The sequence below is a fragment of the Pipistrellus kuhlii genome, unplaced genomic scaffold, assembly GCF_014108245.1.
Source record: "Pipistrellus kuhlii isolate mPipKuh1 unplaced genomic scaffold, mPipKuh1.p scaffold_m20_p_3, whole genome shotgun sequence".
In the NCBI taxonomy this organism is placed as follows: Eukaryota; Metazoa; Chordata; class Mammalia; order Chiroptera; family Vespertilionidae; genus Pipistrellus; species Pipistrellus kuhlii.
The window spans coordinates 147056316-147071478 of NW_023425529.1; the positions used below are offsets into that span (position 1 = coordinate 147056316).

General features: G+C 36.6%; 1 protein-coding gene across 1 annotated transcript in view; it reads left to right on the forward strand.

Moving 5' to 3' along the window:
• The window catches only part of GPC6 (glypican 6), a 1066799-nt gene that overhangs the window by 703948 nt on the left and 347688 nt on the right, over positions 1-15163 (forward strand). Inside the window, exon 4 of the mRNA XM_036458148.2 lies at positions 10058-10223. Within this exon, the coding sequence (XP_036314041.1) occupies positions 10058-10223 (166 nt within the window). The remainder of the gene's footprint in view (positions 1-10057; positions 10224-15163) is intronic.

The window sequence follows — 15163 nt, forward strand, 5'->3', positions numbered from 1 at the left end:
CTGAGCCAAACCGGTTTTGGCAGTTATGGTTTTTATGCATGAAAAGATGTCTATTCCTTTTCTCCCAGTCCAAGAAAGTTCAGTCACCATCTCATGGCTTTCAAATGTTTCATAAGCCTTGTGCTTTCTGTGGGGAGTCCTAATTAAGTATATACATTTTTTTTAAATAGGCTGAATTTTTATCACAGTGGTGCTATGAACATTTGTCATTTATAAAGGGAACATTTTTACTCCAGGCTCTGATTTGTAATTCATAATTGATTCCCTCCTGTCCATGTTCCCTCTCAAGGATGCAAGATGTAGAGAACGTAGTTTTAGAGCATATATGTGTTGATTGACATGTATATGTGTTCAAATATTCAGTCTACATCCAAAGGCCCAAACGTTTTCTGTTTGTATGCATGGAAATTTATCTTCACCAAGCCACCATTCAGCAACAGTTGACATAATTAAATAGATGTCTTCTCAAGAGAAGATGTTGTCAGATCATTCATGTCAGGCACATCAAACTAATGTTGGTATCATGTAATTCAAGGTTAATATTATTGTAACTACATGGCTAAATATAGTTTCTTATTAGTAATTAAGAGTTGTGTCTTTTTAGCTCTCTGTCTTTCCCTCTTTCTTCCTCTCTCTAAAATCAATAAAAACATATTTAAAAAATACAAGTTGAGTAATATCCCATTGAACATATATGTCATATTTTCTTTATTCATTAACTAATGGACAATTAGGTTGTTCTTCACCTCTTTGTTATTGATAATCCTGCTGCAATGAACCTGGTAGGGAAAGTATTTTTTTCTAGAGCTTGATTTTCAATCTTTTGAGTAAGTGCCAAAAACTAGAATTGCTGGATAGTGGCAATGTTTTGATTCCTTTTGCTTTGAAGTATTGAAACCAGGAAGTGTGAGTGCTCCAAATTTCTTCTTTTTTCAACATTGTATTGGCCTCTTGCAACTCCATCTGAATTTGAGGATTGGCTTTTCTATTTCTGTAAGAAAACACTATTTGAATTTTGATAAGGTTTGCAATGAATCCATAAATTACTTTGAGTGGTAGCTATCTTGATAACAGTGTCTTTCAATACGTGAACACAGGATGTATTCCCCTTAGTAAGGTCTTCTTTAATTTAGTTCACCAATGTTTTATAAGTTCTATCACCTTCTATTACTTGGCACTCTATTGTTTTGGATTTATTGTAAGTGGAATTGTTTCCTTAGTTTCCTTTTCAGATTGTTCATTGCTAGTGTATAGAAGCATAGTGAATTTTTGTGTGTTGAATCAGCTTTGCTGAATTCATTTATTAGCTTTAGTCATTTTTTGTTTGTTTTGTTTTGTTTTGTATGTGAGTACTTTTGGATTGCCTATATACAGGATCATGCTATCTGTAAATAAAGATGGGTTTAAATCATTTTTTTTTCAATTTTGGATACCATTTACTTACTTACTTACTTATTGTTTGCCTAATGTCTCCAGCTAACATTTCCAGCACAACCTTGAATAGCACTGATTAAAGAAGGCCTCCTTGTCCTGTACCTGATCTTAGGGAAATTTGTTTAGTCTTTCAACATTGAGGATGATGCCAGCTGTATGTTTTTTACGAATGCTCCTTATCGTGTTTAGGAAGTTCCCTTCTATTCCTCATGTTCTGTCTGAATTTATCATGAAAGTGTTGATTTTGTCAAAAGCTTTTTCTGCATCAATTGAAATGATCTTGTTGATTTTGTTTCTTTGTTCTCCAAATATCGTGAACTATATTGATTGATTTTCTTATTTTGATCCACCCCCACATTCTTGGGTCATGGTATATAATGTTTAAATAAGCTGTTGGATCCCACTTGCTAGTTTGTTGTTAAAGATTTTTTTCCTGTACATTTTTAAGAGGTATTGGTCTTAGTTTTCTTCCCTTCTTATGTCTGGCATTGGTATCAGGTAGTGCTGATTTCTTAGAATGTGTTAGGAAATATTTCATCATCTTCTAATTTTTGGAAGAGTTTAAGAAGGAATTTTGTTAATACTTTAAATGTTTTATAGAACTTGCCACTGCAGCCTGGTATTTTCTTTATTGGGAGGCATTTAATTACCAATTCAATTTCTTTACTTGTTATAAGTCTAATACTATTTCATAATTTGTCATGATTTGGTATTGGTAGATTGTTTGTTTCTAGGCATTTGCCCATTTCAAGATTATGTAGTTCATTGGTGTATATATTACTTTCCTAAGGCTATAATAACATATCACCACAAGCTGAGTGATTTTAAAAAAAACAGAAATTTATCCTCTAACAGTTCAAGAAGCTAGAAGTCTGAGATCAAGGTGTCAACAGAATTGATTCTTTCTGAAGTCTCAGGGAGAGAGACTATCTCAGGTCTCTATCCTGGCTTCTGGGAGAAGAAAGATCTCAAATCAATAACCGAACTTTATACCTTAAGAAACTAGAAAAAGAAGAACAAATAAAACTAAAGTTTTGTTTGTCTCCACATAATCTTCATTATTTTGTTCTATTTGCTAACTCTGGTTTTAGTTTAGGTCCTTAGGTAATCAATTAGGTGATTGACTTGAGATATTCTCTTTTAATATAGGCACCTATGGCTATCATTATTTTTATGTTGTATTTTCATTTTTATTCATTGATGTATTTTCAAATTTTCCTAGTAATTACTTTTTAACCTCTGTTGTATAGAGCATGTGGTTTAATTGCCACACGTTTGTGAATTTTCTAGCTTTCTTCTGATATTACTTTCTAGTGTAATTTCATTGTGGTTCAGAAAAATATTTTGTATGATGGCAGTGTTTAAAAATTCCTTGAGACATGAGATTTAGCAATTCTTTTTAATTGAAATTTAGCATTTCTCTCCTGGTTACTGATTTTTTATTTTTTTATTTTTTGTATGTTTTTCTCTTTCCTAGAATCGAGTTCTGAGAAAGTTGATTCTATCACTTTTTTTTTTTATACTAGTTTATTGGTTGCTTCAGTAAAGGACTGGCTTCTTGGCATGTTCTACACCACCATTTCTGTGATGTCACTCATCTGCCATATTTATGTCTCAACCATCTATTATATGTCTTCCTTCAGAAGCCTTGTTGATCAATACTTATTTTCCAATTTGGAGCTAAATGCCTCTTTATGGGTTTTCTTTACACTTCACTTACCTAAGACAAATAATTACTTTCCCGAAATGACCTGGAAATGAATGTATTCCTAGAATCCCAACTCTGGTCCTAGGTCTATATACTCATACCCATAAAGGTTGGTTAAATGAAAGTTGTATGAGTGAACAAAGGAGAAACAAATTTAAGTGTTCATTAAATTACCTCAAAGCCTACATACAGGTTACTGATTGGTAAAAAAAATAAATAAATAAATAAAATTATTTAATAGGAAAACTAAACTATTTTGAATATGATGTAATCATTCTTGGAATTTAAAAAACACTTCAGCCCTGCCTGACTCAGTTAGAACATTGTTCCCAAATGCTAAGGTTACAGAACTTACTCTATTCTTTCTGTACCTGAATCCAAGGCACTTACAAGCATCAACCAGTGAATGCATAAATAAGTGGAACAAGAAATCCCTCTCTCTCTCTCTCTCTCTCTCTCTCTCTCTCTCTCTCTCTCTCTCTCTCTCTCTCTCTCCCTGTACTTCCCTCCATCTCTATTTCCCTCCCTCCCTTTTTCTGTTTCTCTAAAATCAATTTAAAAAAATAATTTCACTTTAGAATCTGGTGATACATTGAGATGATAAGTAGGAACATCTCATCATTTAATGTGACTATAGACTAGACACTGTGGAGAATGGCCTTGACCTTGCTCAAAATAACACATTTTGAATTTATATTAGTTATAATTAACTTGTTTTTCTTTTCAGAGTAGAAAGTAAACATGGTTATTTTATTAATTTGACTATATTATATCTATACAAACAAACACTTGCTAAATATATTTTTATTGTGTATAAATTAAATCTTAGAACTTTCCCATTTTCTTGCTTTTAAACATATTTTAAGAGGCAATCTTATTTTACATTGGCTACTACTGGAATTGCTAATGTGCATAATTGTGTGAATGTTGGTCCACATGTAGAAAGCTATAATGCATTGCTATTATATGGTTAAGGATATGTGATGCCTCAAATCACATTTAGAAAGCATAAGAATTATTTGCTATTCCATCCTGACACACATGGTTTGACACATAGATAATTCTTAATGTGATCTCCCAATACAGCTTTATTAAGGCCTCTTTTTGTATTCCTTGCCATGTTGCAATGTATCTTGTTTTAACCTTTTAAAATAGAAACACAAATAGCAACAATAAAACTCACAATGTTACAAACTATGAGCTCAATTATTTCCATGTCACTTTATCTTTCAGTTATTTTACAAGGAATCTGCATTATCTATCTATATATAAGGTGTGTGTGTGTGTGTGTGTGTGTGTGTGTGTGTGTGTGTGTGTGTGTATAGCTAAGTGAACAGCTGACTGGCTAGTAGCTATGATGTGCACTGACCACCAGGGGTCAGATGCTCAATGCAGGAGCTACCAAGTGACAGCAGCTTTGCAGAGTGCACTCTCACACTATGGGATCCCTTGGGGGATGTCAGACTACCAGTTTCAGCCCAAACCCTACAGCAAGGCCACGGGACTCCATCTACTGGAGGGACCCTATTTACTCTGCAAATGCCTATTGAGCCCCAGCACTGCCCAGCTGCAGCCGGTGGGGAGGTTACTCCACAGTGTGTTCAGCCTGTCTCTCCCAGTCCCCCCCTCGGCTAGCCACCTTCTAATTAATTTACTTTCAATGTGCACAAATCTGCACTGGGCCTCTAGTAAATTATGTCATTATTCCTCAAATTTTATTAGTATTTCTCAAAACTAGTCAATAATAACATTGACTATAAGAAAGATAATTTACAAGTCACTCATTAATATAGACAGTATCAAAAGAAGTTAGCAGGACTAAATCCAAGAAGCAAGGATTTTTTATTGAACTCTTACATGATTGACTCACAAAGGTGTGTCTCTTTTTCTAAAGTAGGATATTGGAGAACCATTGACTATCTCCACACCCTCCCACACCCTCCACACCCCTTGTGATACTGTGAATTCTTAAAAAAGGGTCACTGCTGTGAAGGACAATGTGTAAAAGTTATGCGAGAGCACAAACAAGTACAAAAAATAATATCAATCTCAACTTACTGTTTTGTTTTGTTTTTTTCACTTAAAAACAGTGTGTTTTTTTCATACCAAGTGGATACTACTTTTCTAAATATCTCAACTTATCCTTTCACTTAAGTTTATTTCCGAGTATACTTTGAATGTGTAAGAGGCTACAGCTCCATTTTAAATATTGGTCAAAAATCCATATAACTAACTGTTCTCCAAATAAACAACTCTAAAAAAAATATACAATTCTTAAAGAGTAGATAAATCTGAAAATTTGGTAAAACCAAAATAAAGGAGACCTACCTAAAAACTTACATTTAAAATTTAAAACAGACTACAGCTCAAACACATATTAGCACAAATTTGTACCTTTGGTGGACTATTAGAAACAACTTTTCTACTGAAGAATATGGTGTTTACTTAGCAACAATGAAGAATACAATTATCTTGAGAAACAAAATGTTGAATTTTTTTAAGAGTTGTGTATTTTCCAGAGATCAGCTGGCTAATGACTATCAATCTAATATCTACTAGGATCCATTGAGGTTAGAACACAGATATGAATAATATTCAGAGGAAACTCACCATAAATTTAAAAGTAGATAATAGACCTATTAAGAAAACTAAATTAAAAAAATACAGTTATAAGATCAAATACTAGCAACGATGTGGGGAAAAATTGCATCCCTCAGACACTGCTTGAGGAAATGTAAAATGCTACAACCAGTCTGGAAAATAGATTGGCAATTTCTTACAAAACTGTACATAAACTGACAATTTGAATCATCAAATGTACTTCTGAGCATTTATTCCAAGGAAATGAATACTTATGCTTATGGGAGAACCTGTGCATAGACACTAATAGAAGCTTTCTTCCTAATAGAAAAGTACTATTCCTAACAGCAAAGAATGGTCAACCCAATTCTAATACATACCATGTATTAATGCTGAGCAGTATGATATACTGCTCAGCATTAATACATGTGGTACTTGGATGGTCATCTTGGGTAACCTGCTCAGTTTAAAAAAAAGTAAAGCTAAAATGATTATATACTATTACATGATTCTTTTTAAATAACATTTTTAAAATGACGAAATTATAGAGATGAAAAAGAGATCAGTGGCAATACATTGCCAGGTGACAGGACAGAGAGTGAGTGGAGATAGCATAAGGTACTCCTTTTCTGATGATGGAAAAGTTAGGTATGTCAATTGTGGTGGCATTAGAAAAATCTATATATCAGGTAAAATTTCATAGAAGTGTACATACACACGCAGACTATATATGTGTGCATGTGTGTGTGTGAATATATATATATATATATGAATGCAAGATAAACAAAATCATGAAATGTACCAATTTCAGTTTATTCATTGTGATATTGTACTATAACTATATGAGACATTGCCATTGAGGAAAGGTGAGGGAAGGTCACCCAGGACTCTACTGTTTTTGCAACTTCTTGTGAGTCTATATTGATTTGAAAAATAAAAAGATTTTTAAGCAGGAATAACATAATTTTAAAACACTATTAATCATTTTTTAATAAGGTATATATATATGTGTCCTTATTCCTCCATTGCCCCCCAATCCCTCACTCATGCCCTCACCCCTCTGTTGTCTGTGTCCATTGGTTAGACTTGTATGCATGTATACAAACAAGTCCTTTGGTTGATCTATACCCCTTACCTCCACCCTCCCCTACCTCTCCTTTTATCCCTTCACACAATTGGCATTTAAAACAACCTTCTTTTCAGAAACTTACTTCTAAAAGTCTTAATTGTGTATGAGGATTTTTTAAAATTTTAATCTAAGCAGGCAGCTGTGTCAATTCAAAAATACTATGGTCTGTGAACATTAAAGCTTCAACTTTGATCCTCCACTCTCGATTTTCTTTTTCAAATGCCTTTTATTTGACCAGGAAGGATGTCATTTCCAAAAGTACTGAGAGAGCCACATTTAACTTGAACAACATTGTTCTTTTAGGTTATTAAGGCTGTTCAATTTTCTGTTGCTTGCTACCCTGATTGGAGGCTCTTCTTAAATGTCAGACTGAGAAAATTGCACTGGTTCCAACACAATAAAAAAATAAAAATAAAAAAGCAGACCTTTTGAATTAATGCAATCAATAACCTTTGAAAGCAAAGTTAAAAAGCAACAACAATTGAATGTTAGATGCACAAACCTATCTTGTTCTTTATTTCCCTTTCAATATCAATATGGCCAAGAAACTGGGGAAACACAACAGAGAGTTCAATTCAGAAAGCACTTATTAAGCACCTAAGTCATAATCGTAAAACCTTACAATGATGTGCATTATCTTACAGAGTGGTGCAGGTTATAATGATGAAACAGAGTCCACAATGTCCATGAGGTCTTAAATTTACATCCCAAATATTGACCACTGCTCCAGATTTTACCCTGGCACACCGAGTGAGAAGAAGAAAAGCATTATATAACATCAATGGCAAGAAAGCCAAAAATCCAACAGTTAAAGAAAGAAATTACTTAGTCAGCTCATGAAAATCAGTACTGGTTGGTCTCTGGAGAAGGATGTCAGGGTCAAGAGAGAAACTGGAAGACTGTGGAAAATCAAATCCTGTGCACAAAAATTTCTAAGACTAACAGCATGCCAAATAAGTAAAATGTATAAAATGTTGGAATTCCACATTGACTCTGTATGGGAAATACAGAATATTTTCTGTGAATGGCATGGAATACATGTAGATGAAAGAAATTTTTAAAGCAATACTGCTCAATTGTGGATAAAGTTTGTCATTTTCAACGAAATAACCCATCCAAGGGTGATTATGTTGACACTAATGTATGTTCAGAAGTCGCTACAATCCTTACTTTTGTTTTTTGTTCTCCCTTGTTCTTGTTTTATTGTTGGAAAATAAATTTTAGAATTAATGGTATTAAAACATTCTCTAAATATTTTTATAAAGAAAGGTTACTTATATTTTACTTCACTTGTTTGATTTGGAGTACATAATGAACTAATTTTCTATCAGGTTAATCATGTTAATTCTACTTTATTAAAGCCAACATTAAATTACCAGGGAAAGTAAAAATCAACCTTATTTCTTACTTACTCTTATGAAGTGCGTAAGAAATGAGGTTGATTAATGGATGAATAAAAGGATGGATAGATGTCAGAAAAAGCAGTTGTAGGAAATCCTAAATGTACAGGAGTGGGAATATTGCTGTTTACTTTTCTATATGTTAGAAAATTGTCATATGTTTTGGGAAACTGTAAAAAAACAAAAAGGATAATTAGAACTTTCATTGCCCAACTCTTCATTTCCTGAATAATGTATTGGGGACTGTGTCAGTACACAACATCAAGTCAAGAAAGTGTTACAAAAAACCAAAACCCTGCACTGAGAACTTCCAATGTGGATTCTAGACAAAAGGATGAAGTGACTGAGATTAACTGCAGTTGTTGAAAGTTTCCATTTATGAAGAAGCATCTGAATGTTCTGGAGATGCCACCTGCAGGCCCAAATCTACTTGATAAGACTGAAACGCCTCCCAAGATCTTGGTCCAAGTGATACAAGCTAGGCTTAGTCTCAGATATAGAACACAAGAACTGCAACATATAATTACTTCATTTAAATACCAAAATTATGTGGAACCAACCAAATAAATCTGAAAACAATGTTTGTGTCTAAATCATAGAAAAGAGCTTTTATGATTTTTTTGTTGTTGTTGAAGGTGGTGGTCCATACTGTATTAAGTATTCTTTCCATTTGAAGTCAAAGCAAATTTTTCAATGAGGCTAAAAAGGGCCTCATCTCTACTAATAAAAGGGTAATATGCTAATTAGACTGGACATCCTTCCAGCTTAAGCCACAGTGGCGGGAGCCCAGCCAGAGGCTGTTAGGGGTGATCAGGCTGACAGGGGAGAGCAGTAGGGGGCCACCAGGTTGGCAGGGGAGAGCAGTTAGGGAACACCAGGCTGGCAGGCAGAGGTGGTTAGAGGTGATTAGGCTGGCAGTCTGAGATGGTTCAAGCAGGCAGGCAGGTGAGCAGTTAGGATCCAAGGGTCCCGGACTAGGAGAAGGATGTCCTGTATTGGAGAGGGTGCTGGCTGGGCTGAGGGACCTCCGTTGCCCCGTGAATGAATTTCATGCACTGGGCCTCTAGTTGGCTTATAATTGATTAACTTAGGATGAAGCAGGCTGTTTCCTTGTTCAAGGCAAATAACACTCATTGTCAGTTGATTAGTAGCTCCTCTGAATTACTGCAGGGTTTTTTCACATTCAACACTGGATCCATTTTCCATGGAATTCCAGAACTGCCAAGTTTGAGAGGCCTGAAGCCAGGCAGTTCCATTGCTTGTAAGCAGGGCTGCACCTCAGAAATCCCAGACAAGTTGATATTGATCCTTTTTTAAAAAGTTATGTATGAAGGAGGCATATCTGGCAGCCTCCTTTAGAGCCAGGATCAAATAGCCAGTTGGAAAATTGTCTAAAGGTGCTACATTAAACTTTAATAATACCTACATTTTTATTGGAGCTTTTAACTTTGTAAATTGCTTTCCCATGCATTATCTCATTTCATGTTCTGTTGTAATGAAATAGTGTCTAGGTTTTTAGGGCTGAATTACAGTGACATAGATATCAACATGTTGATGGGGGCATTTCAAGAAAAATGATTATAACTATGCTGAACAGAAGTATTTAACAAGAATCACTGGCTTCAAGATCAGGTATCACAAAGGGTTAAGAATCTAATGGTCTTTTAACCCTATGTTCTAATGCTAGAGGTTTACCAGAACCATCTCACCAATTTTTTTTTAAAGAATGAAATGAATTACATCTTTTTTCTTCCTCCCTTCCACCTTCTTATTTATGATTTTCTATTCTCTTTAATGTATCTCCAGGTCAGCCCCACCCCAGGGTGCATCCGTGCTCTCATGAAGATGCTGTATTGCCCGTACTGTCGAGGACTCCCCACCGTGCGACCCTGCAACAACTACTGCCTCAATGTCATGAAGGGCTGTCTGGCAAACCAGGCGGATCTGGACACCGAGTGGAACCTGTTTATAGGTAAGGAGCATGTGAACTCATCCGGAAACAGAAATGTGGGGGTCCATCTGATGGCAGGTTCAGAGTTGGGATGACTTGTGGATACTACAAGGATGTTTAAAAAACACAAAACAAAACAGCATTTGACAACATATAAACATCATTCTGCAGGTTCCTTCTTGTTTCATTCTAAAAAGTACGACTTCCTTGTATATGGTGAAGGATGATCCTGTTAAAGATGGTACAAGACAACTGTGTTGAGTTAGCTGATGTTCTTGAGAAGATGAAAGTAGCCTTGTAGCATTTCGGGGAGCGTTAGGAAAGATTCTCATAAAAGAAATCCACAGTACTGTGTCTTTTCTTGTTTATATTACCTCGGTGTAATCTTGGGTACACAGCCATTGTAATCGAATGGGAGGAGATTTTGTTCCCTACACCCTCCCCCCACTCCTCTCTAACACAGCAGAGTCAAACACTGGCGCTGTTTTGCAATGGGAAAACTTGATTGTTTTATTTGCAGAGCACTAAGCTAGGAGAACAGGAAGCCCTGTGGCTTAAAGCCTGAACTCCCTGACAATGTACAATGGAAGGGTTTAAGTAGTTAAACGCTGGTGGAGTGATTTTTAAGGCCGGACCTTGGAATTCGGTCATTTATGGTAAGGGACTCTTCCTGGGCAGTGGACCCTTTGCTCTGGAAAGGTCCAGTATTCCAGTTCTGGTCATGTCCCCATCCCATGGTTCCTGGGGGGTGAGTGGGGAGATGAGTTGGGCCCTGGGCAGGGAGAGGACAGGGTGGTACAGGTGAGTGCTGTCTCTGTAAAAGAACTCAAGTACGGTATTAATCCCCATCTGCTTTGAGGGAGCGGAACCATTTCTAAGCTGTTCTATGTGATTTATGTGCTGTTTCAATATTAGTAAACAACTCCTTCCTTAAACATCTGTGATGAAAATAGCTCAATATTGTTGGTAAAATATGCAAATTTCCTTCCACTTTCTGTATAAAAAGAATGTTCCAAGCACACAGCCATGAATCAGCCTCCCAGCCTGTAGAAGGTGGGAGGAAAGGAGGTGGGGAAGGTTTGGGGAAGGGCTATGAATCATGGCTCACGCCTTAAGTTGCAGAAATCATTCAGGCTTTGCGCTGCCAAAGGATATTTCCCAACTAGCTATCCAAGGATAAAAGGACACATTTCATAGGCAGGCTTCTCCCAGGAAAACGCACAGGCCTTGAAAGAGTAAATGTATTTCCTCTCTCCTCTGTCAAATGGCTTTCAAATAAAAGCACTTTCAATTGCATTTACTGCAATTGCAAGGTGACAAGCAGTGTGGTGCAAATAACACTGGCACTTGCCAGCCTCAGAGGGCCTTCATCACTTATGCAAACCTCTAAGCCAGAATGCAGGAGGAGAGTCTTCTGACATCTTAGATTTGAGCAGGAGAGGAAAAGAGCTAAGACGTGTTGGAATACAGAACACCCTAAGCACGCTGTGCAAAAAAAGATGTGCTACTGTAAGTTACAGGCATTCAGCTTTGGCAGGGAAACCCATTGGCTAAAGCTTTCTTTTGCCTCGAAAGGCCAGAGAAAATGGTTTTGAAGTTTTGTAAAAATGACTTGAGAGTGGGTAGATTCAAATGGAAGTCATCTAACAAAAAACGCAGAAATCATCTTGGAGAGAATACATTGAAATGCTGTTCTCGCCTTTTGGGAGGGCAAAATCTGCTTTTATGATCTTGGGTTACTTAATTTGAAAAATTTGGGAGGTTTTTTTTTAAGTTAATTATTCAGGTACCCTTCTAATGCAGAAATGACATTTTTTTGCTAAGATTTTGGAGGCGGGTATGAATAAAAAAAGTAATCAGAATAAACTCAAATCTTCTAAAATATTCATGTAGATTAATTTTGGCAGACACTCTACCCAAGTAACGCTAATAAAAATATACTCTCATCAAGAAATCTAAAAATATTTGCATATTTTAAAAACCAGACTAAACTGTATAGCATCCATTTTGAGTTGTAAAGACTATTCAGACATTTGGGTTGAAACTGCCTAATTCATAGCACAGTTTAATTGTAATTGGTCGGCCTGCAACTTATTGACGGGAATGGACATGTGGATTTTGTTACTTAGAGCAAGACATGATTAAGGATGATAATATGGGCTTCTTAACTTGTAAGATCAACAGTGACTTCTTAATTGGCTTTTTTTCTCGGTGCTGGTTGGGTATTTCGATGTACAACAAATCCTTAAACTTTTAGTCAATCAAGTTTCCTAGAATCCAATTTGATGTGTAACTTAAGGTCTGGAAAACCAAAAGTGGAACCCACCAAGTGTTCTCATGAGAAGAAAACCTAGTGGTTAGTCATACATGAATATGTATTCATACTCAGTTTTTGCCTATCTCGTTTTCTTTATCAGTGCTAGAGATATTTGATTAAGTTCTTTCAGGTGTTTTGTTTTTTGTTTTGTTTTTTTCTCTTCAGATTTTGCTATGGCATTGAGAATTGACCACCAACATAGACTCATGAGGCAAAATATGTTCTTGCTAATACTTGTCCTGATGTGAAGCATTGCTTCACAAATTTATCACAGAAATTAGTCAAATATGTCAAATCCATTTTCCACACAGATATATTCAAGATGACAGCGTTACAGTGTTCATGAATGCAGCAGCCAAGATCAGCGAGCAAATTGGTGCTCCAACAAAAGTTATATATAATAGCTCTCCCTTTGGTTAGCACCTGCAGGCCATCACTCTTGGGTGTCTAGCATCATTTCATCAACCTTTCACTTTTCTTGCTGTCAATTGCATGAGGCATTTTTGCCATTTTATACATCTTATAGGTTGTTTTTATTATGTGCTCATCAAAAAATATTAACAGCGGGGGAAAAAAAAACATATTAACAACAACATGCAATCAATGGTCAATAAAAATAGAAACTGAGTTGGTGGCACACTGTCCTGATCTTCACAAAGCCACAAATGAATTGAAAGTCATTTGTGACTGTTTAGAATCCAGCGGGTGCCTGGACTATGTCTAAAGAAAGGCAAATCTTCTGATCAAATGAAATGTTGGAAGGGTTCAAATAAAAACCCCGGTGGTGCTCCATTCCCTTTCAAGGTTCCATCCTAGAAACACAATCTAGAATCTACTTGGAATGCATTCTTTTTCTTTTCTAATTACTTATTGTTATTCTTTTCAAATTAAATTCATTGGGGTGACATAGGCTACTAAATGGGTGACTGAATGAAGAGTTACTCCCTTTACCTACAATAGTTACTCAATAATCATTTGGGGGTCTCTGTCTCTGTGCAGGGCATGGAGTTCAACTTCGTAAAGGTTGTATTTTAATTGACCTTCTTTAGGAAGTTGAACTCTACCCCCTGCACACAGAGAGTGCCCCAAAAAGTCTTATCAAGTAAATGCTGTAGGGAAAGGAATAACTCTTCACCTCTTATGCAAAGAATTAAAAAAAAAAAGTTGCTGAGAGCTTTGAAGAAGTTTGTGTGAGACCCATTTTAGAGCATTTGAAAAGCCTCAGTTCACCTCTGCCAGGAACTTGCAACCACTTTCTAGGAGCATGTGGGATTCCCAAGACAAAGTGTTTGCACTTCCATTTGCTGCAGCTAAAAGAATGGGCATGCTGCTGTGCCCTGAGCTGGACAGCACCAGAGGAACACAAGTGGTTGCTAGCCTGTGCTATGAGAAGCTAGGCAGTAGGAGAAAATGCAATTTGAGGTGTTGACAGTCTCTGCTTAGGCACTTACCCCAGGTGTTACTGTACATTCAGACACAACTGATTCCAGCCTTACTTTCTGATTGTTGCCTGCTGCAAAAGGGTTTTCTTGAAAAAAAAAAATGTTTTCATGAATTAAAATGTCCTAGAGGGAAACAGCTTGTGGGCAGAATCTGTTGTCTCAGTAATATTCCGTGGTTATGTTTAGTGTTTGGCACCGCTGCCCACCCTCCATGGGTAAGAATTGTTCTATTGAACAAGGGGCCATATTACAGCTGAAATTACATTTACATAACTCTAATAAATCTTTCTTCTAGTACAAAAATATAGAATGTGTGGGATAGCCTCCTTCAAACATCTGGTACCTTCTAAGACTTTATAGACTTTGAGAAGCAGAGGGGGAGACGGGGAAGAGGCTGTGAGTGTGGAAAGGCAAATGTGACACACAAGGCAGAAATTCTATTTTGTTCTCTAATGTTTTTCATTACTAGAATGTTATAGGGTGCTTATTACCTCAAGTATAAGGCAAAACTATCTCTATATTTCCATAAAAGTAAAACCTAAAGATGGTTTTGTCCAACATTGTAGCCTACTATTTCAGGCTATCCCAGTTAGTAAAACACTAATATTCTTCGTATATCAATTCAACTCACAATATTGAGGAAGATATGCACTTTTTTTTTTATCCTTGGAGAAATTTCATGTCGATAAATTAATTACAATCAACTGTGATAAAGTGTGAGGAAAATAGAAGTACCGGATGCTAAGTGTCTACTAAGCAGGGGGACTTACCCTCATGTGGAGGGCCAGGGAAGCCTGGCCTCCATAAGTATAGGATAAAATAGTGAATAAGACTTCATTGCATTAGTGTTGTCAAACATAATTGAAGTCAAATAGTCATAGCATATGTAATTGTTACAATATAGATATCAAATAGTCGCAAGTTCTGTGACAATTTCATGATCTGTCAGTGGCTCTTAAATATATGTTCACTAGAGGCCTGGTGCATGAAATATGTGCAGCTGTGGGGGGGGGGGTGTCCCTCAGCCTGACCTGTGCTCACTAGCAGTCCGGGACCCCTCTGGGGGTGTCTGCTGGATCGGGCCTAAGCCAGCAGTCAGACATCCCCCTCGCAGTTTGGGACCCCTCACTGCTTACCACCCACTAACCACCAGGGGGCAGCTCCTGGGTTAAACATCTGTCCCCTGGTGGTCAGTGCACATC